Source organism: Tubulanus polymorphus, chromosome 7, assembly GCF_964204645.1.
Source record: "Tubulanus polymorphus chromosome 7, tnTubPoly1.2, whole genome shotgun sequence".
In the NCBI taxonomy this organism is placed as follows: Eukaryota; Metazoa; Nemertea; class Palaeonemertea; order Tubulaniformes; family Tubulanidae; genus Tubulanus; species Tubulanus polymorphus.
This window is the reverse complement of record NC_134031.1, coordinates 17,970,009-17,997,529: the sequence shown is the minus strand read 5'-3', so window position 1 is coordinate 17,997,529 and position 27,521 is coordinate 17,970,009. Positions and strand designations below refer to the sequence as shown.

At 37.2% G+C, this 27,521-nt stretch overlaps 1 protein-coding gene across 4 annotated transcripts; it reads right to left on the bottom strand.

The window, feature by feature from the left end:
* Positions 1 to 121: 121 nt before the first annotated feature.
* On the bottom strand, positions 122 to 25,571 carry LOC141909074 (uncharacterized). Of its 4 annotated transcripts, XM_074799422.1 has the most exons (10): positions 25,383 to 25,534; positions 12,129 to 12,358; positions 8,707 to 8,952; positions 8,539 to 8,613; positions 8,273 to 8,455; positions 7,915 to 8,132; positions 6,431 to 6,526; positions 2,779 to 3,028; positions 1,276 to 1,353; positions 122 to 1,062 (listed from the first exon to the last, which is right to left on the bottom strand). In XM_074799422.1, the coding sequence occupies exons 3-10, from the start codon at positions 8,939 to 8,941 to the stop codon at positions 911 to 913; spliced, it is 1,287 nt and encodes a 428-aa protein (XP_074655523.1). In that variant the 5' UTR covers positions 8,942 to 8,952; positions 12,129 to 12,358; positions 25,383 to 25,534; the 3' UTR covers positions 122 to 910. The 4 variants fall into 4 exon arrangements, 3 of the variants coding, with proteins under 3 accessions (XP_074655523.1, XP_074655525.1, XP_074655524.1); XM_074799424.1 differs by lacking the exon at positions 12,129 to 12,358 and having other exon boundaries at positions 25,383 to 25,549; XM_074799423.1 differs by lacking the exons at positions 12,129 to 12,358; positions 25,383 to 25,534 and adding an exon at positions 14,680 to 16,405.
* Positions 25,572 to 27,521: the final 1,950 nt, after the last annotated feature.

Sequence of the window (27,521 nt, the reverse complement as noted above, 5' to 3'; positions counted from 1 at the left end):
ATTACTCATTTGGGTTAAAACAAACCCTGAAGTATTCAGATACCCAGAGATGGCCCTAGGTAATGAGAATGTTCAGAGACCCGAACCAACAAAAGAAATGTTATTTTATGAGACAAGTGGTATATATGTATATATATTCATATACAACTTTTATTTTGAAGACACTGATAATGGACATAAAGAATACAATTTATTACTCATGCAGATATGGACGAGCTTATAACAGAAATTAGACAACTCAATATTTTTACGTCGGCCTACATGATCATTACTGTAATTTGATGACACTTTATTTTTCGTTGGAAAAAAGTAAATATACGTTAAAAAAACTTGTTCCAGGAAAAGTGTCCACTTCATTCACTGTCGGTGATGATCTTCTGAATATAAAAGCATTATTTACAAAGAACACAATTACTGACTTTTGAATGTCGAGATAATACTAAAACGTAAAATGATGGTAGCATCGATTGGGAATTTCCTGCTAAACCTTAACCCGATTCTTTGTGAAAAGAAATTAAGCGTAAGAATAATTATCGTTTCTTAACTACGTTTTGAGCAATATTCGAACTTCTGAACGTTATGCATAGTGATATATTTTCAGTGAATTTAATTTCCCTGCGATTTCAAAAACGATCAATGGTCGGGCGGGTTTCTGCGTATCAAATCCTAATTATGTCAATGATGATCTTAATCATATATATATATATTTATATATTCGGAACGGTAGAGGTGATACTCATGTCGTTTTTGCGTCTACAGCATCGAATCCTCATCATTTGCGAAAGTTTTATAAGCATATAAATATTAACCGAATAACTCCATAGCTATTTTGTACATATTGTAGCGTTCATCGTCATCTCTCCTCAGCATCGAGCGATCGAAATGTTATTTATTTATGTGGAAAATTAGTTTATTTCTTCTCTTTAACGTTTTCCTTGAAGCGGCCGATAACGTTACCGGCCGGCTTGTAATTGGCCACGACGATGACCTTTCCGTCCTTAGCCTTAGCTTTACCTAGACCAACTTCTTTACTGCCGCACCACACGACCTGCGTGAAGTGACCTGCGAAAAGATAAATACAAACCATTTGTAAAACGTATTCTAATGTAAAAGACAACAAGAAGCAGGTTTGTGAATTTGAGGCTATATCGCGGGGAAGAATTTCGGTACCGGGTACTAGATTTTGAGTGTTTGGCAACGCAAGAAGCTTTTGTCAATTAAAGGGGAAATTTCGATTCATTTCCAAAAGAAAGCAATGAGAATACGCATTCTTACCGGCGCTTAGAGTTCTGGAGGTTCCACTATAATCGTATCGAGGTTCTTCGCTGTACCACTGATCAACCACTTCTTGACCTGTAACGAGTCAGAATAACCGTTGCTGAATCTGTTCTGAGTACCGTACACCAAAATTATTTTCATTATCATATTTTAGGTAATATATATATATATATATTATAAACAGTTGATTCACCGCACTCGACGTTGATGTTAGATGGTAAATAAAACAAATGTATATTTACGTAGTAGAAGTTAACATTGGATACATATATTTGTCTTACTGTCAGGAACGTAAGCGGTTACGTGGTTTCTATTCAGTTCCAATGCCGATGTGCAATGTATCGAGTAAATGATCTGGGCTTAAATAACATCTGACTGATTCATACGTTGTTGAACTTTCTTATGAATTTGGAATTATCGATCATTGCTATGAGGTCATTTCGGATGCAGCATAACTCACATTTTGTGGTTTGCGAAATGCATACGATAAAAATGTCTCTTCTGAGATCTATGAATATACGTTAACCATATATTAGTGTTTTTCAGCTAGTTCTAGTTTACATCAGACAGACATCTCAGCGAAATATTTCCGCTTTTGTTGCGTAATTTTTTTCTTAGCCGAGTTTTCTTCCTCTTTATACGCCTATTGCATATCACTTACGGGGTATTTTTAGATGATAAGTTTAGATATTTGTATTAGTTTACTTTTATCAGTAAACTGTTTAGCCGATTGCAGGTGATGCTTGTGGAAACATTCACCTTATTAACAGCCCATTACATATAGTTCATACTTGATTTCGAGAAAGGTTCGAAAATTACACGACGTGTGATGAAATCATCTATGCTTCAGTAACCTTTCGATCTAGTAACAACATTCACCTGTCCAGACTTAAAAGTACAGGTATTCTCTGTCTTACCTCTCTGATATATAGCCTGTATATAAATTTGAGATGAATTCTCGGAATACGCAATGCAGTGTAGTATAAATGATATCGAAACCCAGCAATAAATGCACCGTGTGTCTCTACCAAAGTAATCAAATTAATACCTCCAGGCATGAAAACTAACCATCGAGATTTATTCAGTCTGGTATTTTCAGACGGGAAGCTGACTAATACAGCCACTTATATCAGATTCCCTGATTTGAATTCTTTTTACCTGACTCAACGGAGTGAACGGTGGGATTTAGTATACATGTCTCATAACAAAAGGTTCGGTTCATCATTTTGACACACAATGATCGCGTGCAATAAAAGGCAGGATGATAAAAACTCATCATAAGTTAGAAATCAACTATATTCTCTAGTAAAAGATATATGACGATCTAGCTTCTATGGATGAGACTTTGGAAGCCATAAAAGCATGTTTTCCGGCGGCGACTTCGTAATAAACGATTTGGGTTTAAACCCGACCACCACACAGTAGAACCTGTTTCTGATCTCCAGACTATAAAATCGCACCTAATGCACGTAGTGTTGCAGTTTATATACGTAAAAGTACCTGTGTACTCAGCTCCACGACTGCTCCATTTATTAGCGATGTTTTCACCCAGTTTTTCGCCTTTTAATTCGTTGCTACTGTGCTGGAAAGTGCCCGTGCTCGCCAGATGGTTGGCCCACTGCTGGGCGATTTTACTCAGTTGTTTGCTGTGTTTGATAGGCGGGGCGTTGTGCTGTTTTCTGTGTTTATTGTGGGCGTGAACTGCTTCTTTGATGAACTTTTTCAAGTCTTTATCTTTGATGGTGGTGTCCTGAAAGGAGAAAAATTACGCATTATTTTTATACTGAAAATGAACTAAAATGTTTTCCAGCTCAACCGGATCTGCTCCAGTCTCCGGCTCATCGTTGTAGTCTAGAGCGGATGATCGTCGATTTATTTTAGTTCTACATTTTTCCCCCACAAGCGTTAGACGTAAACATAAAAGTGACGTAACCAGAAAACGGGCTAATTAAACTAATCTAGCTTAATCTGTAGAAAATTGTAGTCGGACATGTCTTCATCAGATTGCGAGCCCGCAATGGTCCAGTTGTATTTGACAGTAGGAATCAAATGAATGATTCAAATGAATGATTCAAATGAATATATGCATGTCTATTTGACTTATATTCATCGTTTTCAATCTTATTTTAAGCTCGTTACGAATATGCTTATCCCAACAACGCATTTGAGAACATTTTAATGCTATTTCTATATTTTGTAATATGTTTATATAATATTCAATACGTGGGTAAAAAGATAAATCGAGCCAGATCCAGGCATGTGAGGGGTATTTGATCCAACGAAACAGCTGTCGTATTGTCCTCGTTGCCTATATGTGTACTTTATATGAACCTTTTTAATCAGCTGAGTTTCTATCGATAGACTTAACACAAATAAAGCCGTTTATATATATATATATATATACCTATGTACATCGGAATTATTCAACTCATAAAACACAGAAAATCGCCAGAAAATTGTGATATCAAAAACAATGAAATTCCCATCCCCTACAAGTCGTTACATCGTAGCATGTATATTTCATTGATATGATGGACACGATGAGCTCTGTTCACAATTCAACAAAAATGAGACTCGAAATTGAACAGCGAATTCCACAAAGTGTTTAAAAGATAGAAATTGAATTGTCATTAGACAGAATTGTATATGAAAATATTATGGTCGGAATGCACGCCTCTACTCTACATTCTTTTTCTCGTCGTTGCTAAAGAAAAACACGGAAGCCTCGTAAACTAAAGTTCAAACTTGCCTTTTTACTTCCGCAACAATTACCCATTGTGGACCTTTACTCGATTGTGTGATATTTTGTAAAATCCAAGCCGGTTTTGATGGCGTTATAGACGACGCGCAGCTGTGTGTCTATGTGTTATACTGCGGATTATTTCTCATAGACAAGAGATATCTATACTACAGAACAGCGTAGCGGAAAACCAGTGAATCACGAACTTTTTTTTCATTCTAGGATTTGCTAAGGATTACTGGCTGAATATTTTTCAAAGAACCAAATTGTCCAATTGATCCTGTTTTGAAACTTTATCAATACAGCTAAAGAAAAAACCTAGATAATAATCACGAACTTTTTTCATTCTTATACGATTTGTTTTCCGCAGATAGACGTTTCGGATCACTAGCTGAATATATTTTCAAACAACCAAATCACCCATCACTTTTCCTGTTTTTTAACTTAATTCTTACAGCTTAAGAGAGCCCAAATTTGCGGAAAGGAAGTATGAGCACAGAGTTCGGCATAAGAATGATGCGTCTCACAGATCAAACAGAAAATTGGATCATCAATTTTCCCATGCTGTTTCGAGTTAAGATAATTTTTCAAAAATCGTTATCTTTTATCATTCCTGCTTTGTTTCCGTAAAATCCAATTCTGGTTTCGATTCTTTTTTACACCAAATGATTGTGCTGAAGATTTACCTACCATGAATGGCATGGCCGCCAAACCTACACCAAGCAGTTGATAATCCATGGTTGAATTTAGGAAAGTGCAGTCAAGTTTTCCTTTATCGATATTAGAATAAAACTCGTATTTTCGTATCTCTTCGTTTTTTCTTTCGAAAATGAAACTTTTGCGACGGAATTTCAACACCTAAATAATGACACGCGCACTGATGCGACGCGTTCGCAGTTTTTACACGGCCCGCACAAGCGGACTGAACTTTGCGGCCGCAGTATTTTTCTATCCTTCCTTCCAGAAGATTAACGACAGAAGAACCCAACTTCTCTTAAACCATAGTAATAACTCCCGAATCGCTAATATTGTGAGGTACCGGAGATTTTAGTACGCGTTTTATTTGTTGTATTTTACGCCGTTCTGTTTATTGTCGAGGTTTTTGCGTATCAGATATTATTACCGGTAACTTCTGCCTTGCCGCTTTACGTCAAAAACGTAAAAATCTTGTATTATATACCCTATAGCATCGGCATCTTCGTATCATCTCTGACAAAAACTTCTCCGAGGTTGTGATAAAACCTGGTTTTTATCTCCGCTCTTATATCGTTTCCCCTTCTTGGATTACATCCTTGTTAATATCCTATCAAATTATGATATAACGAACCGAATGATTCGGGTATATATAATTCATTAACTGAAGATTTCTACACAAACGAATTCCAAAGCGCAGCAATTAATTCCTTGTGATTAAGGAAGCATTGTGTTGGCAAATACCTGCACCAGTAACCAACTCGAAACTTTAGAAACTGGGAGTTTATGTTTACCTGTTTATCCGACGAGAATTGAAGGCATGCGCCGTATGATACAAACACAGTATAGAATCAGTGTGGTCCTCGGGTAACTCATCAAAAGAAAACAATGTTATAGGCAATTCTATCGCTATTTTAACACGGGAACATTTCAGAATATGATGTTTTTGATGTTTTCTTAATGCGCTATGGTTATCTTTCTGAAACACGCGTGTTCATGTTTTCTAGAGCCCGAGACGTCCGTAAAGATTACATCATTTTCTCATTCCGCATTTCATATTTGTTACGCGTTGAGCATTACATCCTCGCATTGTGAGAAGTATTATCGAAAATTGTATCTACAAATATTAACGGCCGGTGGAAATTGCCGACTTTTCACCATTTTCTGGTGCAGCGGATCATTTTCCGGTCGTTTCGGTTTATTTGTTTTACGCCAGGTATCGAAATCATCGACTTTCATCCCGAACTCGCCAGCAATTCAAAGCAGATGCCTCGCGATGCCTCTGACTTTTCGGAGGATATACATTAGCGCAAAAAAATCCCTCGCGCGAGTTCGAACGAACCCCGGTTCGTTTCTCCACGATGCGTCGTGCAACAGGATCGTGAATTTGGTCGAGCAATGAGACATATTGTTCTTTTTATGCGGTTGGGTGAAAAAACTTTTAATTCGTTATCAGTTGGACTTGATGAACATACATAAGTACGTCCGGAATATCTGAATTTCAATCTGAGAACTTTTGTAAACTAGAGTAATGATATTTGAGATGTGTGATATGATAGTTCATTGAAAATTTTGGCATTTGAATTTCTGGATGATAGAAAATTATGATTTCATTATGAAATTAGGTTTTTTTGTGAATTTTGGGTTTGAATATTTTATGATATCGTCTGCTATTTGCGAGTTTGCTTCGTTTTGATTTGTTTGTCTTTTCGTACTTACCTCATCCTCATCCTCCGAACTGCTGCTACTACTGCTACTGCTGCTGCTGCTGCTGCTATCCTTGGATTTCTGATCGGATTTTATCTTATCGGATACCTATTCACAGAAAAATGTAAAAAGAAAGGCACCGACGAATTATATAACGTTCTTTTTAGACCGTGATACATAATTTCCAATAATGTGCTAGCTTTTAAAAAAGGTTGTACATATTTCGATGTCTCGCTAGAAAAACACGTTTTATCAGTGAAGTTGGTAATGATAACCTAAAAAAGGACCGTCTGAATAAATTAAACCTGATTGGCTCTAACTTTAGGCGCCTGTGGGTTATCATGATAACCCTCGGTTAAACAGAAAAACAGTATTCTTGAAACCGACCCTGGGAAATTGAATATGCAGGTAAGGATGACGGTATGGGAATCATGAGAGCGTGGCACCGTTTAATAATCTACCTAACATTCAGCAAGCAAAACAAGCGAATCAAGCGACATAATAAAAAGAGACGATTGTCAGACATATTCCGACGCTTACGGCAGAAAGCAAATCCTTTTGCGTCTGTTCATTTGCAAATGAAAGTAAGGCCAAAAGACTAATCGTAATAAATATCATTATATTTCCTCTTGAATAAAATATCTCGCATGCAATACGTTCGGGTGACTCAGGCAGTAATATATCACTTCGATAAATAAATAAATGAATAAATACAATGATTTAACCTGAGATTGGTTTTGATTCCTTTTCGATTGATTATGAATTTGGATCACAGACAATGGAGTATTCTCTAATATCTAAACACAATTTATTCTTGGTCCGTAGTGTTTTACTTCAGAATGATCTATTCGTAGATATCGGGCTACTTTCACCAAGGAGTTTATAGGTTTGAGGTTTTACTTGCTTAGCTTAGGAAGGTATAAATGTTTTTAACCGGGTTGATATCCGTCTTACGCAATGCTGATGAAACACATCGTACATATGACAAGGAATCATTGAATGATAAAATATAAATACGTATAAATGTAACATTATAAATATTAACAATAAAAAATGTATGGATTTTTTACATCCTTGATCGGACATTTAAAGCTTTCTATACAATACAACATTTATTAACATCGAAAGCTGTGGGAACAGATACTTTTAATATGCAAAATAGCGCTTTGGTTTTATATTTCAGGGGAATGTCTCGAGGTTGGTAAATTCAGTAATTTGTTTTTCCGATTCTAGGACGGTTGTCTTGCTTTGGGTATAGATTATATTTGATATTTCCGCCACCATCGAAGTTTGAAAACATCGTGTGCGCTATTTATAAAGAGTAAAAGAGTAAAAGCAGGTCTTTTTGAATTGTCAAAGCACTAAATACGCTTGGAATCGAAAACAGCCACCAAAGGACAACAATACGAAACAGACGACAAATAGACTGGTATCCGCGGTTCTGTAAAATCGGGAACCAGTCCAGGTAACACACACGACAATGATTATTTCCTTACATCGGAGGTTTCTGTGCGTTCAATCGTTTCCTTGCTACCGTCGCTGTACGTGTACGTTTCTCGAATGACCTTGGTACGTTTGCCGTCTGGGCCGGTGCGAGTAATCGTTTCTCGTTGGACGCTTTTGCTGAAACTTTTACTGTCTCCCTTCGCGGAACCTTTGTCGCCCAGGCTCAAACCGCCGAATTTCTTTGTTTCGAGCTTCATCGGTTCTGGTTCTGCAATCGAATCGATAGACTGAGCTGATTTGGTCAACTTTTGAATATTACATAGCGCTTTAGTGATTTGATTTGGTGAAATTATGCTTTTCCCCTTAACTGTGTTGACCGGCATCTACTGAAAGCTCCTTTCTACTTACCTTTCTTTTTTGGAAGCTCGAATTTTCCGTCTTTCGTTGGAAAAACGTTTTCTTTGTATTTGCCCATCATATTCCCAGCTTCGAGGTAATTAGCCACGACGAAAACCTTTTTGCCGTCTTTCGACGTAGCTTTTCCGACGCCGATTTCGGTACTCGATTTCCACACAACCTGTGAGAAATGCCCTAACGACAAGAGAACGAAAACGTGACGATTAACTCTCTTTCGAAAAATGAAATAATAAATTGGCCAAAGCTCGAGAAATTACCAGCATTCATTGATCCACCGACTTTGAAGTCATACATTGATACTTCGCTGTACCATTGATCCGTAGCATCTTGACCTGAGAAATGTGAATATGAGATACAACGGCTCGATGTTGGTCGAAAATAATTTGACAACGACTTATCGCATCAAATTGACAAAGATAACTCACCGGTATAAGAGGTAGGATTTGACGAACCCTTCATCGCGATGTTTTCCCCCATTCGTGTTCCATCCGACATTTTACAGTCGCTGTGTCCTAACGTGTTCTTCGACGCCAAATGATCCGCCCATTTCTGAGCGATATCCGACAATTTTTTGTTATGTTTGATCGGGCCCACCTGGTGCCGTTTACGATACTCGTTATGGGCGTTAACCATCTCATCGATGAATTTTTTGTCGGGCATTTTGATTAAATCTGAAAAAGTAATAGATGACATCAATCCCGTGTTATATGTCAAATATTATTCATTTATGTTTTTAAGCGTTTTCAGATGTTATAGAAAGTGTTTCGTTGAACTAAGACCGACAACCTTAGCGAAAATGAAATTAGAATTAAGTTCCGACCTAAAACTTTCAATTCTTATCAAAGATTCGACCACAGATACCGGTGGTATTTGCGCGCGCACTTCTGAAAGATGTGTGGGGAATATTCAATTGACGTTTCTCATAATGTGGTGACTCTTTATTTACCCGAATGATCTCATCGTCCGAAGCGTTATCAATGACATTATCACTTTTCTAACTATAATCGAAGTATCGCTACAGTAATAAGCTAACTATAAACGGGATAAAACGAGTCCAAGCTATAACGAGGGAAAATGCAATAGATGAAATGAATGGATTCGAAATTTCCTATAGATTCTGGTCGTTCGCATGTTTTATATCCTTTTTTCGAAAGTCTAACTTACAACCATAAAAAATTTTCCTCGACATATATGATTACATAATAGGACAATGACTTTATCACGCATTAAATGTTATAGACACATAAATTATATCAATAATCAACGCAATAATATATATCTGAAACGCATACTTGTCGGTTTATCAGGTACACGACCAATGTTCAATTTAGTTTCTAATTATATCCGTATTTGATCTTTCAATTGAAATTTCCTAAATTTCTGCAGACATATATATATATATATATATATATATATATATATATATATATATATATATATATATATATATATATATATATGTATATATGTATATGTATATGTTGTAATAGAATATGTAGAATGTGCGGGGAAAGCTATGAAAGAGTTTCTATGGAAACTGATTATCATTGCAGTTCAATAATAGTGGATCCAGCAGACACAGGAGAGGAGAAATTATTTGATTTGCTGATTCCACCATATTTGAGTGTATCAGGTATAAAGAAAGGAAGGTGAGTAGATAAATAGCATGGAAGTTGACAAAACACTTTGTTTGCTTCATTTTTCGGTTTTATTGTTCTAACACTGAGAAAAAATCACGACGCATGAAATCTAATCTATAGACTGGGTGAAATTCGAGGCCCATCGTAGGCCATGAGAGCACTCCTTAATCGACTGAACTCGACGTCAAATCAGGATGAACAATCGATTCTTGACCACTGTCCATCTCACAGCATGTATATATGTATCGAATTATTCATGGATGCATTCGCGGGTATTGTGTCCAGGGTATAGTTATAATGCCGACTGTATCTGTTTGTTATTCATTTGCATTCATTTTGGATTCTCTCCAAACAGAAACATTTGTATTAAACTGTATAAATCATTTTCAATATCATTAGTCATCCGACCTGCTTGTTTTTAAAATGATTTAGAAAATTAGAAAATTACATGATTGATGTTGCCGTTTTTTGTTCCCATTATAGTGTTACAAGCATTCAAACCGAAATAATACTATAGAATTCGTTGGTTGCAACGAAATTGGATAGAATTACTTTCAACTGTAAAGAACCATCGACGAACGCTGCGTGCCCGTAAATATTACAGATCACAGAGACTGTGAATAGAAAATGATATTTTCATGAAATACGCAACACGAATATATAGTAATATCTTACCTGATTTAAAGCGACAGGAATAGCAAAAACGGTATTAAAACTGAGGTAGAAAATATTACACTATCGATAATCCGAAAATTATCCGAGAATTTGTAAAATTTGTGCAGGACGAGAATTTGCAGTTGGGAACAAAAGACGCGCGAAGATACACAACGACAGCACAGCCGAGTGTACGCCTAACTACTGTCGATGTCGTCGTCAATGGCGAAACGCATCAATAATTCTGCCCAGATGCTGTACATAGCATGCGAGTGACGCGTCATAACTTTGTTAAAGTCTCTGTGACCTTTCGGTGACATTTACGGGCGCACCAGGGACGTTAAAGCGAGTTCTAATGACAGATATTCTTTAACCTGAATCCAAAAGAGCTACACATCTTCGGTCGAAATCTGATTTAGATTATGTACAATGATAACAAACTCTGTCGCATTATGGAAAAGTTTTTTTTAGCCGTTAGATTTTTAACGTTGTAGATGAATGGAAATATGGATGCAAATGTTAATTAATTCATTTGCATGTATTCAAAGTAGTACAAAAAGCCCATTCATATCTGAAAATGAAGGAATTAATGTCGATGCATTGAGTTAAAATCACTAATGAAACAACGAATTAAAATTGAAGAAAAATGTTGTAATTTGTGAGCACAGGTGTGACCAGTAGAATGCGTTACAGTTCCCTAGTGCTTATGTCATTATAGAAGTATATTACTGCATAATTATCCAGGTTGACAGCAGAGATATTGAAGATAAGACTCTTCAGGGTATTATGGTCATTAAAGTACAGTAAACAGTGCAGAAATAGGTAGAAATTACCATGAAAACAATTTGAAGTTGATTGAAATGTTTCAAGGGCATAAGGGCATAGACACGATTCATTTGGGCGGAGGCTGTTTTCTCATCGGGGTCAAGTAAACGATCGCGACGAAGGAAGTTTTATTTTTATAGGTTACGAAAAGTGAGCGAAAAAAACTTCTGACGAGTTTGCTTTGCACTCGAGGCCCGTGGTTTGGGTGTCAAAGAGTAAATTTACAAACGCTTTCTACCATTGCGGTGAATTCAAGCTCATCCCCATACGATACTCAAATCGAAAAGTAACGACAGTCAGTGTTCAACGTTATATCGATTCATATCCGACGATCGAGGATAAGATAATTCTATGAACTATACCGAAATATAAATTAGTGCAATAAATGAATTAACACAGATTTCCCTTGTCGTATATGATTTCTGACCGAATAAAGTTCTGTCGTTAAGATTTTTCAAGTGCAATCGAGTTGAAAAGTCTCAACCCACAAAAACGTCTTGAAGCGGAGGTGGAATAGAATTATAGTAAATGAAATACAAAACTGAAAAACGGACACATTTTCGGAGAATCAAGACGAAATGCTTTAGAATTGATTGGTAATAACTCACTAATTTGCTTAAAAGCAAACTCGTTCTTACTTCCCAAATGTACCTTCAAAATACCTCAAATTTACATGCCCAATAATATATAGATAATGTTTGAAATGAAATAGATAAAAAGTATTTCACCTTGAGAGCTCGGAATTTCAGCAGAAGCACCTATTGTCGATCGTATATTCTATTCGCTGTTCTCCAACAAACTGCGAGTGGGGACCTGAGGTAATCTGGATTTATATCCAAACGCGTCAAGTCACCTGACCCTGTTATCAGTCTTCAGGGGCAATTAAAACGCGTCGGTTAAACCACCACACATATCTTTTTTTCAAACACTGTTCGTCATCAGTTGGTTTTTGGGCGTTCTATGATAGTGATAAACCCGATTAAAAGTGGGGGCGGTGTACACAGTCGTAAAATTTGCACCGAGAAAAAGCTTCGTAACGTATAAAACACAAACAGATCGAATATAGAGAAAATATCATTTTTCAATCGAAAGATTATCCAGGAGTCAGTGATGTGACGTTCGGAAGGGTATGCTCAAAGAGAACAAAATTCATGCTATAAGTTTTTAAATATTTCAAGGCTTCAACCTTTATCATTCATAAATCGAAAAATAATATTGACAGCACGTTGTTCTATGTTACGCTATCTTGCGCAAATTCTAAAATACACATTGTTTTAAATACCCAAGGTCCCGGAAAGTAAATACGAAGTACAATACAATACTGAAAAAATTTGATTGTAGTTTCGTTAGCATGCAACGTTGAAATCAGCGACGCAGTGGGCCTAGTTTTCCGACTTCTCATGATAATATGTCGATTATTGGAATTTTGCAAATTTGAATTCAATTCATTAGCTTTTAAGCTAAATTTTCTACGAAGGCTTTGTCCGATACTGCAGCGATCGCCATATATTACGAAGTATAAGTTGATTAGCAAAGTCAATTGGTCATAGCCAGAGAAAAATCTAAATGTGAATATAAATCGACTATACACGTATATTTGCCGGTGTTTGGGGATCGTGCTTAACGACAATGGCAGGAAATAGGCGACGTAAAAAAGGGCGAATTTATTACATTGCCAGAAAATGAGTTCTAGATTTAATTATCGCAAGTAAAAGCTCGTCAAATAAACGATGTTTGCTCGTTTTATCAATAGAAAAAAAAGAGGTTATTCATGAAATCAGCTGACTGATATAGATACTATGTAGGGAAAGTATAATGACTAATTTTCCACGGAAAGGAAACAATACTTTATATTATATATCCCAACCAGCCTACTTTCTGAAATGCAATATATCCCACAAAAATTCCTAAACGCTAGTCTTTCGTGAGTCTCTGCTTCCATTTTAGACAGTTGAGTCTCTGTCATGATTTTGGTTAACTTGTTTCAGTAAACATAGATCCATCCCTTGTAAATATACTATACACATCGTAATACCAAACATTTTATTTGACCAAACTACAATAATTAATCAGTCTTTGAAATATACTTTTTCTGGTTCTGCGGACGATTTTCAATCAATTCCAGACAGCTAAATTTCAATTCCAGTGAATTACGATTAGATTAATATATTATATGGATCAATGTTATTTACCATGTCAAGCCCAGTCAACCTATGGCACGAATAAATAACCTTTATACAAATAAACGGACATATTTTCGTGAGTTTAATGATGATTTATGTATGTTGTTAATTGATAACGATTCTTAATTCGCGAAGTGGTCTTTTCAAAGACAATTGCAATACGCGTGTCGTAGGTTGGCTAATTTCGGATTAGCTCTAGCGTGATTGGTCGATTTCCTTTTTAATTGCTTATTTAACTCGAAAACTATTTTGAAAGTTTATTGAAGAAAGGTGACACATATTGCCTAATATCATCAGCAATGGATAATGTAATCTGTTATTAAGGATCAATAAAGTGATTTTGAATTTGAAAATTGTATTGACCAGAAACCAATATAACCAGGCTAGCCAAATATTGATGGCATATTGATGGCATACACTTAAAATTCATTATCAAAAAGATATAAAAATTTATCAAAAAGTATGAGTCACGAAATATATTTGATCACATAATAATAAAAGACAAATTCACAATAGTAATTGTTATTTTGAACTGTCAATATTGATGACGTTGTGCGCATCGAGTCACACAGAACCCCTTATATGTACAACAAATAATAGTTTTGTAATAAACATTATCGTAACGGCTTTTACGGTGTCAAAAACATAGACCAAGACAACTGCATCCAGTTGTAATACTGGATCTACGTACAGTAAATCAACTGAACATTAAATCTATATTGTAAAGTTTGCATTGTATTGATTTAGTAGTAGGGCCTACTTTGTAGTTGATTTCCCTGTGGTACTTTTTTCAGGAATACTCGTGTTGCTTTTCAGGTGTGCGTTCTATTTGTCAAGCTAGCCAACTTAGACCATCTGGTACGATCATAAAATTAAAATGTCGGTCATGAACATGTGTATACGAGTGTCTTGATGGCTGTATGTATACACGGTACTCTACGATTTCTGCGACAAAATTTCTTCGATGCCGAAGCTGCGGCGATCGACTAGTGCATAATATGATGTTATACGAGTAAAAAATGCTACCAAGCTTTTATGATTTTATGCTCGGTATTTTGTATGCGTATACGGTGTTTGTTAGATAGAATTATCTCACCTTTAATGTAAATCAATATGCATTTGTAATTGACGTCGCGATCGATTGAAGACTCCAGCCAGCCACTATTCTATATGAAATTTCTAAATACGTATAGCTGCATTATGAATACATATCAGGACACAGCTTGCATTTTCATTTACATTTTATTCCCGGATATAGCAACTAATTCTAACACAAAAGCAAAAATTAGTCGCATATAGACAATTTTTTTTCCTGCTTGTACACTGCGATATATATCTGAAATATCTGGATACAAATATTAAATTCCAAATTGACAATGTTTTTAAGGAAAACACGTTTTTTGATGTATCGTAACTGGTCGACCCGTGCGTCATTTATAGGTTTGTGCGAGATGTTTAGCAAACTACTTGAAACAATCACCACTGGTTATTGTTATCTTATAATGCGAGTAGTATTCTATTCAGTCCAAGGGTGAAATCTGTACGAATTTAATTTGAGGCGTTTTTCGGAAATGAATTCATTAAGGCATAGTATTCTACATAAACTGGGGTAGAGTGGTCATTACACCAAACAGCTGTCGTTAACTTGTTCTAACACGGTTGCCTATCGATCTCAATCGTCGCAACTATATGGAGAATACAATCAAGGAATTAACATTACTAATGTCTATTTCAACCTGGAGAGCATTCCGGGTGGCCTAGCTCGCTCATTTTTGGTAGTAAGGTCTTAGTAGGACCAGAAAGGACTGGCAGTCGACCTTAAACATCGTTTTTTAATCCATTTGAAACTGTATTGAAGGATATCCAAAAAGTCTTTATTGAAAGGGGTCCATGAGAGAAAATAGACTCCATGATTTGAAAGTTTAACAATATGTTTCCATGCCTACCAACTGAAGTCTGCGAAGGGAACTACTAAAACCTCTAAATACTACTAACACACATAATATTGCTTGATGTCATAATTATTTCATATAATAATATGATATCAAACATCAATCAAGTTATTTTGAATTTGAATATACATCTATGTATCAACGATTGAATTGAATTAACCAGCTACCAATCAATATATACTGAGGATGTAGACAAGGTAATAAAACTTGAAATAAACAAAATGCCGAAATTCACAATTATTATTGTTAATTTGAGACGCCAATGATATTGATGACGTAGTGCACATCAACTCCAGACAGAACCCTTTAGTGCATAGAAGTCATCTACGTATATGAACATTATTATACAGGTTGTTACGACGTCAAGAAAAAACTAACATGAAAAATGACAGTTTAGTTGTGGTTAATGTTTGAGAATAGAAAAATAAACCCGAAATATTTCAGGTTTTTAAATCATTCCTTGTAGATGTTCAAGAAATTAATTCTCAAGTGGTAGTTTTCGGCAAAAAGGGTGGAAATTTAACTTATTCAAAGTCGTAAGATTTTTCTTTGTCCAAAACGATCGCAAGTTTTACTGTATTACATTTTCAAAGTACAGGTGTACAAAGCTGGCTTTTTTCCTTGTATTATTTCCTAACGGCCCGAACACACTATGGAAACGCTGGTGCGAATAAAATCGCATAGTGTGTTCGGGCCTTTAGCAACCAGCCGTAAAGCAAAACACGATTATCAATTTGGCAACATTCAGCCTCATATGGAATTACTGATTTAAAAATTAGATAGATAAGTTAATAGCATCACTCGAACGAGCAAAATTGCATTGTATCTACTTAAAGATGTTCACAAATTCATCAACATGTATCTATGTACTAGCGACTAGCGGAGAAATGGGTTCCTCGCGTATCCCCCGTATCCCCGGCCACGTCCACGGCCACGTCCACGGCCACGTCCACGGCCACGTCCACGTCCACGGCCACGGGGTGGATTTTCGTTGCGTGCTGAAAGAAATTATATTATATATATATAGAGATAGAATTATTATAAGATATATAATAATCTTATCATGTCTACTTACTAATCTTCAGCGGTCTTGGTTGCTTTCTGCGTGATCCTCCCTCGCAACGGTCGCATTTAGGATCTTGAAGATCGGAAACCATGTAAAAACCTGTAAAACATGAACAATTTTCTATGAAATGTCGATGGACCCAACGACGTGCCGATGCATCAGAAATAAAGATGAAAGAATCATGGTCACGACTGCTATGGTAGAAACCTCACCTAGATGGTATAGTTATTATTAATAAGCACTGTTCAATATGTCTTACCACATTTTTTGCAGCATAACCAATCACCGTCGAGTACATTCCCAAGGAGGAAGTATTTTGCATGGAAATAATCCTTGATTACATGACTATATCGCGGACAAAACAGAATAGGTTTCCTGCATTTGGAAAACGGACAGCAACGGACATTCACAACTTTCATTCCACCTCGATGCTTGATTTTCATATGCTGGTCAATGACTGACCTGAGGAAACTGTGACCACAAGGATACAGTGACACGTAGCGATCTCTTTCACTGGGTGGGTCAGCTGCTGTTCCGCATTTGTCGCACATCAACGGACAAGGTTCACCGCAGTAACCCATACAGTCATGTCCGCATATAGTCTTCTGATTACACGGTTCGTCGCAGGGCTTCCTGTCGCATACTTCAAAGCAGGCTTTAGAGCATCTTTGATGACTGCATTCCCAACCGCAAGGACGACGACAAACCCAGCATCGCTCATTGCACTTTTTCCGGCATCTTGTGTGCCAACAACTGGCCTCGCACGTTCTTTCGCAATGTGATTGTTTCGTTAAATCTTGTGAACATTCAGCCATAATTTCATGGCCACATAATAGTTTTCTTTTACAAATCACACTGCAGTATAAGTCGGCTCCATGAAGGTCATTAGTTTGATTTTCATATTTCGTATAACGCCAACATTCTATATATTTGTCATGACGGCACTGCAATTCGTATTTCACTTTCACTTGACAATCTATGCGTTCAGTTGATTCACCACATTTCCCCTGCATTTGATGATCGCAAGGTAATGCTTTTGGAACAATTTCATCGCACTTGATAGATGCCTTATCGAGCAATTGGCAACATTTTACACGCATCTCATGAGAACAAGACAATGTTGTTTTTATAAACGCCTCACAATCAGCCTGTGTTGCTTCTTTGTGGCAAACCTTTTCCAAAGTATGGCTACATTCTAGTTCAACTGTAATGACTTTCAAGCATTCGCCACATGCAGCGTAACACGATTTCGTACACTGATGTCCACATAGTAAAGTCTTGGAACATGGCATCCGGCATTGAGTCGTGCAAGGAACACTGCAACGATTACGACATTCATGACCGCATTCTAAATCCTTCTCACATGGTTCAAAACATTCACACGGCTCATAGCACAACTTCTTACACTGGTGAGAACAAGGTAGACTCTTTAAACATGGACGTGTACAACGAGGCGTACAAGGAGCACTGCAATGTCTGTCACATCTATGACCACATTCTAAATGCTTCTCGCATGGTTCAAAGCATTCACACGGCTCATAGCACAACTTCTTACACTGGTGAGAGCATGGTAGACTCTTTAAACATGGACGTGTACAACGCGGCGTACAAGGAGCACTGCAATGTCTGTCACATCTATGACCACATTTTAAATCCTTCTCGCATGGCTCAGAACATTTACAAGGCTTATAGCACAACTCCTTACACTGATGGGAACAAGGTAGACTTTTGGAACATACCATCATACAGCGGGTTGTGCAAACATCTCCACATCTTCGTTGACATATATGGCCACATTCTATTTCTTTAGTGCAATCTTCTGGGCATGGAGAGCATTCTTCAAAACACAGTTTTTTACAAGTATGGCCAGCTTCACAACTACGTAGACATTTTTCTCTACATCGAAACTCGTCCACATGATCGCCTATATGGCAAATAAATGGACATTTATGGCCACATGTCATCGTAGAACAGCGTTCTTGGCAGCCGCCAAATGGACATTTATCAAAATCCTCTGGTGTCGTCACACGTGTTTTTGTATTTGGGTGATTTTGACAAATTAACGTCAAATGACTTCCAATCTTTCCAGCTGCTTCGAGATCCGCAAGAATATCTCTCCAAACTCGACATTTCTTTGCGTAGAGTCTAAAGTTTCCCAAGCAATAGAAGCCCTTTTTAGCTCTACTTAATGCAACACATATTCTGTTCTGCGTATTCAGAAATCCTATATTCTCCATTTTGTTGCTTCGCACAAAACTGAAAATTATGATATCATTTTCTTCGCCTTGGAAGTTGTCGATGGGAGTAATTCGAATACCTTCAAATTCCCTTGGTGGCAAAATGTTCTTTAAGGCAAACATCTGACCAACGTATGGCGTTAGAATGGTTATCTGGTCTGGTCGATAACCCTGCATTAGAATATATTTGCTCAAGGCTTTTACCATTTCTGCTTCGAAAACGTTACTATGACTACGTCCTTCGACTTCGGCTTTTTCACTTTCACTGTGGTTCAAGAAGAACATATTTGTGTCAAAACCTTTTATATCATCGAAATCTTTCACAGAATCGTGATCGATCAGTGATTCATATATATGTGGTACTAGTAAACGAGAGATTTCAGGACGCATTCTATGCTGTAATTGAAGAGTTTTAATAGGTTGGCCATTCTTCTGAAGCCTCTCGAAGAACGATATATCGAGGTTATAATCGCGAGCTAATTCGAAATCTGTTGGTTTTGGTCGCAGTTGTTTATGGTCACCAATTAGTATTAGGTGTTCACAACCGACTGTTAGTGACGTGACGATGTGCGCTTCCAACACTTCAGCACTTTCCTCTACGATGACGATCTTTGGACAAACTGCTTCTATCAGATGACTGAATTTTGATGCACCAGTTGTCGTCATAGCAATGATATGTGCATTTTGTAGAATAGACTCGTCCATAGCTGAATATGCTTTTTCCCTTTCGTCTTGCAACGACAGACCCATAACCTCGAGCGAGTCCAATTTGGTTTGCCAGATGGATCGTGTTGCCTTATACCATGACAAATACAATGATAGACGTTCATCCATATTCAAAGACCAAATGTTCATGTTCATCCTTGGGCTTCCATCATTGACAGCATTTATCAGTTTTTGCTCCTTGATCCGTAATCCTAACGTATTGAGCTCTTTTAGTAAATCTTTCGCTGGCCAAAAAGTATTCGCTAGCGCCCTAGCATCTCGCAATAACTCTTCATAATAATGGCTTATATCACTCTGAATATTCTGAGCATCATATATCTCCTTTCGCCATAGCTCTTTATCATAGTGGCTTATATCATTCTTAATATTCTGATTATCGTATATCTCGTTATGTATATCATCATATATAAACCTTTCATCGGCTATCAATTGCGCTTCTTCCACGACGTCAATGGATTCATCATCAGTTGACCGTTCATCTATTTCCATCGTTTCTTTCGGTTCATTGTCAATATCTTTATCTGTAATGTCTGGGATAACTTCTACATATGGGATATCTTCATCTGGGATATTTTCTTCATATGGGATATCTTCATCTGGGATATCTTCAATAATCACTTCACCATCGTTCTGCACATTCAACTTTGCGTTGACTACAGCCATATCTTTATCCAAGATCCAATAAATAATTGTTTCTTGAATGGTGCACCGTGGAACAAGAAATTGTTGTCTATGTCCAGCAACTACTTGTTGCATCAAATCACCCACAGTAATGTTAAACACGTCGACATTTTTCAACAGTGATTTTAGGTATTGTGATTCTGCCTGCACATCTCTCAAACCTTTATCAATCTTTGACAGATCTCTATCATTATTTCCATAATGATTTCTTCGATGACTTTTGAGTGTTATGCTTAACAACTTTTCATCTTTGCATCTGCCCCCAATTCTAACCACCACTTTTGATCTAATTTCAGAGAGCGTCAATATCTCTGAAAGGAACTGGTCTAGCGCATGGTTAGTATAACAGACAACCATGATTTTATCTTGAAACTGTTTTGTTCTAGATTTTGTTGCCATTTTTGGATTCTCTAGCGATATCTTCTTCTCCTTGGTTACCCAGACCGATTCATTGTCAAGAAGGAATTCTACTACTTTTAGACCGAGATAGGTCTTGCCAGTTCCTGGAGGACCTTGGATAATTGCAACCTCATGTGTTAATGCGTGGTGTAACGCTTCCAATTGTGATGTATCCAAAAATGAATTTTCCTCTGATGGCCAATTAGAAAAATCCAAAAATTCTTTCAATCGCATCTCTGTGTCATCAGACCTTAAGCAATGCATATTTATATCAGAAAATATATCATCAAGAAGAGGTTCGCCAGTGACACTGTCAATAGACTCTGATTTCCTTATCGACAGATACTTAGGTGGCGCGACGGTGACAGTCTTTGGACTCACAAAATAGTCACGGAATGGAAGCTCAACGCCTGCATCAAAATCTCTTTTCAAAGACTGAAGTCGTTTTAGATTATGACGGTATGCTTCGAAGTAAGACTGTCCCTCGATGAGGACATAACGTTTCTCTTCATAGTTTAATGGCAATGATGAAACCGCAGATATTATTTTCACATCTACGTATCCTTGAGCCAACTCTGTTGGGTCACGATCCATCACAGTAGCAATAATCATCGATTCAAATCGATCGGCTGATAAACAAACAAGCGAACCATAGATAAACCGTTTACAATTCTGCCATCGAACTCTCTGTAGATTTCTCGAGTCAAACTGCAGACGAGTCTTTTCAAACGAATCTGTCTCAACAAACCTGACACCATGGTAAATGAAGGCATCTTGGAGGCGAGTAATTTTCTTTTTATCACTGAAGCTGGCTAGATACTGCTGTACTCCAGAACGAATTGGGCGAATAAAATCCTCACGTAACAGCTGAAATTGAGTACTAAGGTAATGCGTTGTTGATTTGTAACAGCCATTAACTATGTTTTCATCAATCAGTGGTTTCATACGAAGGTCTTCAACTTTAGGTAGTATAGACCCAAGTAATATATCAACATTCTCCGCTGCCCCTTCATCACGTGCTTCTTGTCGAAGTACCCTCACAATTGTGGTATCATGTAGTTGTTGCAATTGTTCGAGTTCTCCTAGCACATATGTGTTCTGCATTTCTATCTTCTCAAATGCGATCTCAAGTCCTTTTATGACGAACATAATTCGAAGATGCGCCTGATTGGGAAGCCTCTTGAGAATTTCATTGGACAATTTTAATACATTCAGAAATGTACCGATTTGAAAATCACCGAGGCGTCCTAATTTCTTACAATCATTACAATATTTATCTATTGTGCCAGCTGGATTGTAAATAGTAGAGTTGATAATAGCGTGTAAAATAGGCAAATCCTCGCTTTGACCACAAATTGATTGTATAGCTTTAATGAGAACTTCAAACGTTTCCGAAGAAATAAACTTGTCATCCATCAGGGCCTTTAATGAAGGCAGATTATCTTTCAAATAGACGAAGATTTCTGGTGCAGTCATCTCATCAAGCAAAGGATGCAGCAATTTATCGATCTTACGTAGTAACCTGGCGAAAGCAAAAATGTACATATTCACATATGAAAAAACGAAAAATAACATAGAAAATATATAGAGCGTACCGGTATTCGCTGAGAATGTAATTATCACTTATTACCGTAAATTTCTTTGTTTATTTCTTCTCGCTCCATGCTCTATTCTCTGTATGGCGTTTTCATGAATCATGCGACTTTGCTTCACTGGTTGCGAACGTTTAGCTGCATTAGAACAAACAGAAGCTTTGTTTCCAAAAATAGATTTTAAATTGTTTTTTGGCATACTGTAAAAAGATTTAAAATTGAAACGGGCAAAAAATATCGCATAATTATTTCAAAACTTATCGAGCAATTTCTTTCTGGAATTTCACCTGTCAAATCAATTTCCTTAATTAATGTTCTATCGAATTTGATTTATAGAACATTCGACTCGTCTGATTAAAATGAAAAACAATAATTCGATTATAACTTATGGAATTATGAATACCTTTATTGGACTCTTTAAATAACAATGGCCTGCCAAAGAATTTCTGAATTAAAAAAAAAGAACGAACAAACCGATTACATCTTAAAACGCAAAACATGTCTATAAAGCTAGACTCATCAATATCTTACCTTCCCATTCAGAGCAATAACTGTTTCAAATGAGTTCTGGTCCCCGAATCGAATAAAACCGAAACCTTTATTTCCGCCCATCTGATATTTCGGTATTTGTATCGAAAGAGTCTGAAAACAAACACTTTTGGTTAAAAACACTTTTATCTGTGTCATCCCATACGCTCTCGCACTGGAAATTTACGAGAACAAATTTTGTAAATCGTATTTCAAAGTTACCCTCACGCCGCCTGAATTCCTAAGGAAATCTTGAAGTTGTGCTTCTAGAACACCTGGTGGTAACCCCCTGACGAAAACCTCGAACAACGGCTTATCTCGCTTTGCAGACATTTTATTCGTATTTTGTTCAAGAACCATTTATCATTGATTTCTGAAAATATACACAACATGACAGACTACTGTCTGCCGCACCTACCCTCCATGCGACCTTTCAGTCTATATTTCGTTAACGAATTTCTACACAAATGTATCTACAGTGTGTCTTTCTCTCAATATAATTTACTTTAAAAAAAAATTATTATGATACGTTTACGTATGTTATAAACTAATTCGACTATATCCAACTAAAATCGAAGTTCCTGTTTGTTCAGCAGGTTTTTGTAAGGTCTACACCTAATCAATCAATCGATCAATCGATCAATCAAATGAATAAGGACACTTTTCTTCACTTTGTATCTTCACCGAGGGAATCTTTGTGCCTGTGATAATTCGCTACCTGGTTGACACCAGCTTAGCACCGCCAACCATCCACTTTTTAGGACAGGGTGAGGGCCAGGAAAATTGTTATCATTTCTTGTTGTGGATCAAAAGAATAGATCTACCGACAGTTCTTATGCATAATTAAGGGCTCATATGTTTTCATCGGGTTTTTTAAAGAACATTTTCCCATTTATCATTAACGGAATTCTTACGGTCGTTTCTACATGTCGACGCGCGCGCTCATACCGCGCTCTGCGTGTTACTGGTTGTGTAAATGGCTCGGAGTAATCAGACTGAATAAAGGTTAAACAGAAATCATGTACCACCAAACGAACGTCATGATTGCTCATATATTTACGAAACCAGCAACACGTGACAAATTAGAGTAATTAAAGCCATTTATTTTTGGCGAGTGGTTGTTTTTGTATATTCTGTAGGCTACACCGCATAAAACGTGATATTATGTGTGGTATATTCGTCCAATAACAGTGACACTTCCCTGATTCGACTAAGTAGAATTTTTATGTTATCGTGTAGATATACTGGCGATGATATTTTACAGCCAGGCTGAAATAAAAGGTTATCAGGAATTTATCAATTACAGGAAATGTTAACTACTCCACAGATCAGTTGACATTTTAACTAAGGCTGTATCGAAGGCATAGCATAAATGCAAATTTTCAAAGGTTAATTCTTTTGTTAGTACGTAGAATATGTAAATCAGTAAAAACAGATTTTCTATAATATAATATAATGTAATGTTATATAAATATAGATTTCCTGTTTTGCTGAAAAAATCAAAATCTGGTACTGATCTTTTGTTACTGTAACAATTCTGTAAATTACCCGTGCAATACTCATATATTTCATGTTTTATAGTGCTAAACATTTTCTTACTCGGTTTCGCTTTAACCGAGACAATTATTTTTGATTGACAGAAAAAGTAACGTTTCAATTTTTTGAGAGAACTAAATTTTTATGAAGATGATTTATGATAGTGAAGTTAATAATATTTGTGAGAATATCTAATATCAATTTTAGTGCATTCACAATTCCAGTTAGATTTGAGATGGGATGAAGTGGGGGTGCTAGAAAATGATTTTATCATTCGACACGCTTACACTGCAGGGATTCGAACCTGATAGATTCACTACAGCCTCGGCGCGAAACCCTGACATCGCCGGGTACAAGCACATTGTTTGCCGCACAAAAGCCAGTGCAGCGTCAATCAGATTGCCGCTGAAGCAAATTTCGCGAAAAACTATAAATGAAAAAACCCCGCGCTAAAATTAAACGGGCTATCTGATAGGCAGGCCCGTCAGTTTTCAAAGTGCCAATCAAAAAGTTAGTAACAAAAAATTCGGGTCAAGATTTTTTCGAAATTTGGCTACCATTTTCATTTCTGGCAAAATGAATAGTAATCCCGCGTTCTCAAGGCACTGAAAAAATAGCCTATATATTCAAGATGTCCTTTTTCAATTGGGTTCGAAGTGCTTTTCGCGGTGAAAATTCTTGAAATAGAAGTGGGCTGCCCCTCGGAAAGGCCCGTAGTCAGGGCCCTCCATGTGTTGACCTAAACTGCTAAACACGTCAGAATAAATACAGCCAAGCGGGGAAGGCTCAAAATTTTGATGCGAGGTCAGCTCTCTCATTTTTAGCACGTCAAGATGGACTCCCTAGGAATCCCCTAAAACCCCAACCTTACGTTGATGTAATCTCCCGGCGTTTTTGGCGGCTGCACCATGCCCCTTCCATACCGGTCGAAGATGGGTATTCTGCTAAGGCTATGTCTTGATAATTTAGTCTAGTACCTAGCCGTTGTTTCTCAAACAGTTGTAGGGAACCCGTAACCTGGTAACAATGACTGGTATTCAAACTATTGATAATTCAGCTACTACAGTGATTTATATACTCACCTCATTTCGAGAGTGATCGTCTTGCTGTCCACCAGCGGATGACGCGCCCAACTAAAATGTCCTCTTTCTCGTGATAGTGGAACCTGTTTGACGGAGAAACCCGAGTACCGCGTACGCAATCGGGGGAAACCTATATTGATTACATCACTGCGTAGACCAGCAGAGTTTCATGTAGGCCTCGCAATAACTCTTACCGCGTATCGATTATAATGCGAACGGGGAAAACCTACGCTGATCCGTGGTTCTAAGTGCGTAAAACCAATACATTGTAGCAGGACCGTGTTTATGTAACCGGTAGCAAGTTGCCATGTTCCCTTGTTTCTATTCCGGTTCAAGAATAACCATTCCAGATCTAACCGGTTTACTGCCATTCCTGCCAAAAATTATCGTAAATGAATTCATTGACTGGTTCCGACTTGCAAAGACCAACCATAAATATTAACAACCTAGGTCTTCGATTGGCAAAGATGGAGATTCTTTTGATAAGTGAAGTCAGTTTGCATTCAGCTGCAGGCAGCCTTTCAAACCGATTTGTCAACGTCAGTCTTTTATTTGAGTTAGTTTCATCAGGGAGGTGGGAGTGACCTCCCTGTTTCATTTATGAACGTGTCTGGATTTACGGACGTTATTCAGAAATCTGACTAGTGAGGATTTTGAATGATAAGAGCAACATTGTTTGGCAATGACGATGTCCCACTCGCCCATGTGACTCGATTTGACATTGGTCGTCGAATATGCACAGTAATAAACTCAATAAAGAAAATCAATTTGAACCTTTGAACTTTTTTGTCGCTCTCGTTTACCGATATCAGTTTCGTTAGAAATCGAGAAATTCGACCCTATCAAATCATGTTTTGGTGAAAGCTCTAAAAAATTGAAATATGATTAAATCCCGGTTGTAACATGACGAATTACGTTTACCTTTGTTTGATTCTACAAAAACCAACGGCTTGCCAAAGAATTTCTGAATATATAAAAAAAGACCAATGATATCCTATGATGCAAGGACTATGTCCATAAAGCTACAATTATCGATTTTTTACACCACCTCTTTCAGATTAATGGTCTTTTCAAATGATCTCTCGTCTTCGAACTGAATAAAACCGAAGCCTTTATTTCTACCCTGATGATTTTTGGTAGCTCTATCCCTTAAACTTTTTTGAAAGTCTTAGAATAGTTTGAATCCGCGTCAACTCTAGATAGATAATGTCTTTACACTAGAAATTCAAGAAAATAATTTGGAAAAATCATAAGGACAGTAACCATCACGCCACCTGAATTCCAAAGGAAGTCTCGCAGCTGTTATTCTTTAACTAATTGTGGTAATCCCCTAACAAAAACCTCGAATAATGCCTTATCTTTTTTTCTTGACATTTTTATATTGCAATTTTCTCTAAAACGATAAATTGTCTCTGAAAATACACAGAATATGACAGCTGTTTATCGTCATACCCATCTCCATACGGGAACTTTGGCCCGTATCTTATCAAATTCTATGAACCGAATTTTTCGACACTTAGACTGTATTCTCCATTGTTTGTTCTTTACGATTTTCATTTTCAAGCCTTGCCAGCCTGTGAAATTTCCTCTTGGGCCCCTTAATGAATATGTGCGTAAACCTGTAATGTTTTGATATGCACTCTGACTCAGATAATCGAAGAAGTTCCACAATTCGAATTTTAGTTACGTTGTGGTTTCGTTTTTTTTCGCGGTAATGGGAAAACTTCACTGAGAACCTTAGTGTCAGTGGTATATCGCTATCGTGTCAGGGGTGGTTCACGCGAGCTCTTTAGTATACGCAGTATACGGAGCGCCGCGAACCGGCCACTCGCATGACTGGGTGAAGGAAATACCAGTTTCATGGTACCGGTACACACAGTACTGTCGGCGAGGTAGTTTCACTTTCGCTACCCGGTACTGACTAGTGAACTGAACTCTACTAGTTAAGGGATTTAGTTACGTAGTTACCAAATCGTTGGGCTTGAAAATATCTGACAGGTTTATTCACCAAGAACACACGTAGTTGTCACCTAAATTTTGTCGTTGGTGGCAAAGTGTTTTTGAATCGGAGATGGGCTAGTCTAGTGTACCTAGCCGTCGTTCCAACCGTAACAACGACTGGTTGTATTCAGACTAGAG

Bases quoted from the DNA above. Each gene is read 5' to 3' on its own strand.
- LOC141909074 (XM_074799424.1), bottom strand. From the start codon at position 8,941: ATGCCCGACAAAAAATTCATCGATGAGATGGTTAACGCCCATAACGAG. The intron at 8,133-8,272 runs GTAAGTAGAAAG...ATTCGATTGCAG, and splicing joins CGAGCTTCCAAAAAAGAAAG to AACCAGAACCGATGAAGCTC. The intron at 1,354-2,778 runs GTACTTTTACGT...GACTCGTTACAG, and splicing joins TCGTGGAGCTGAGTACACAG to GTCAAGAAGTGGTTGATCAG.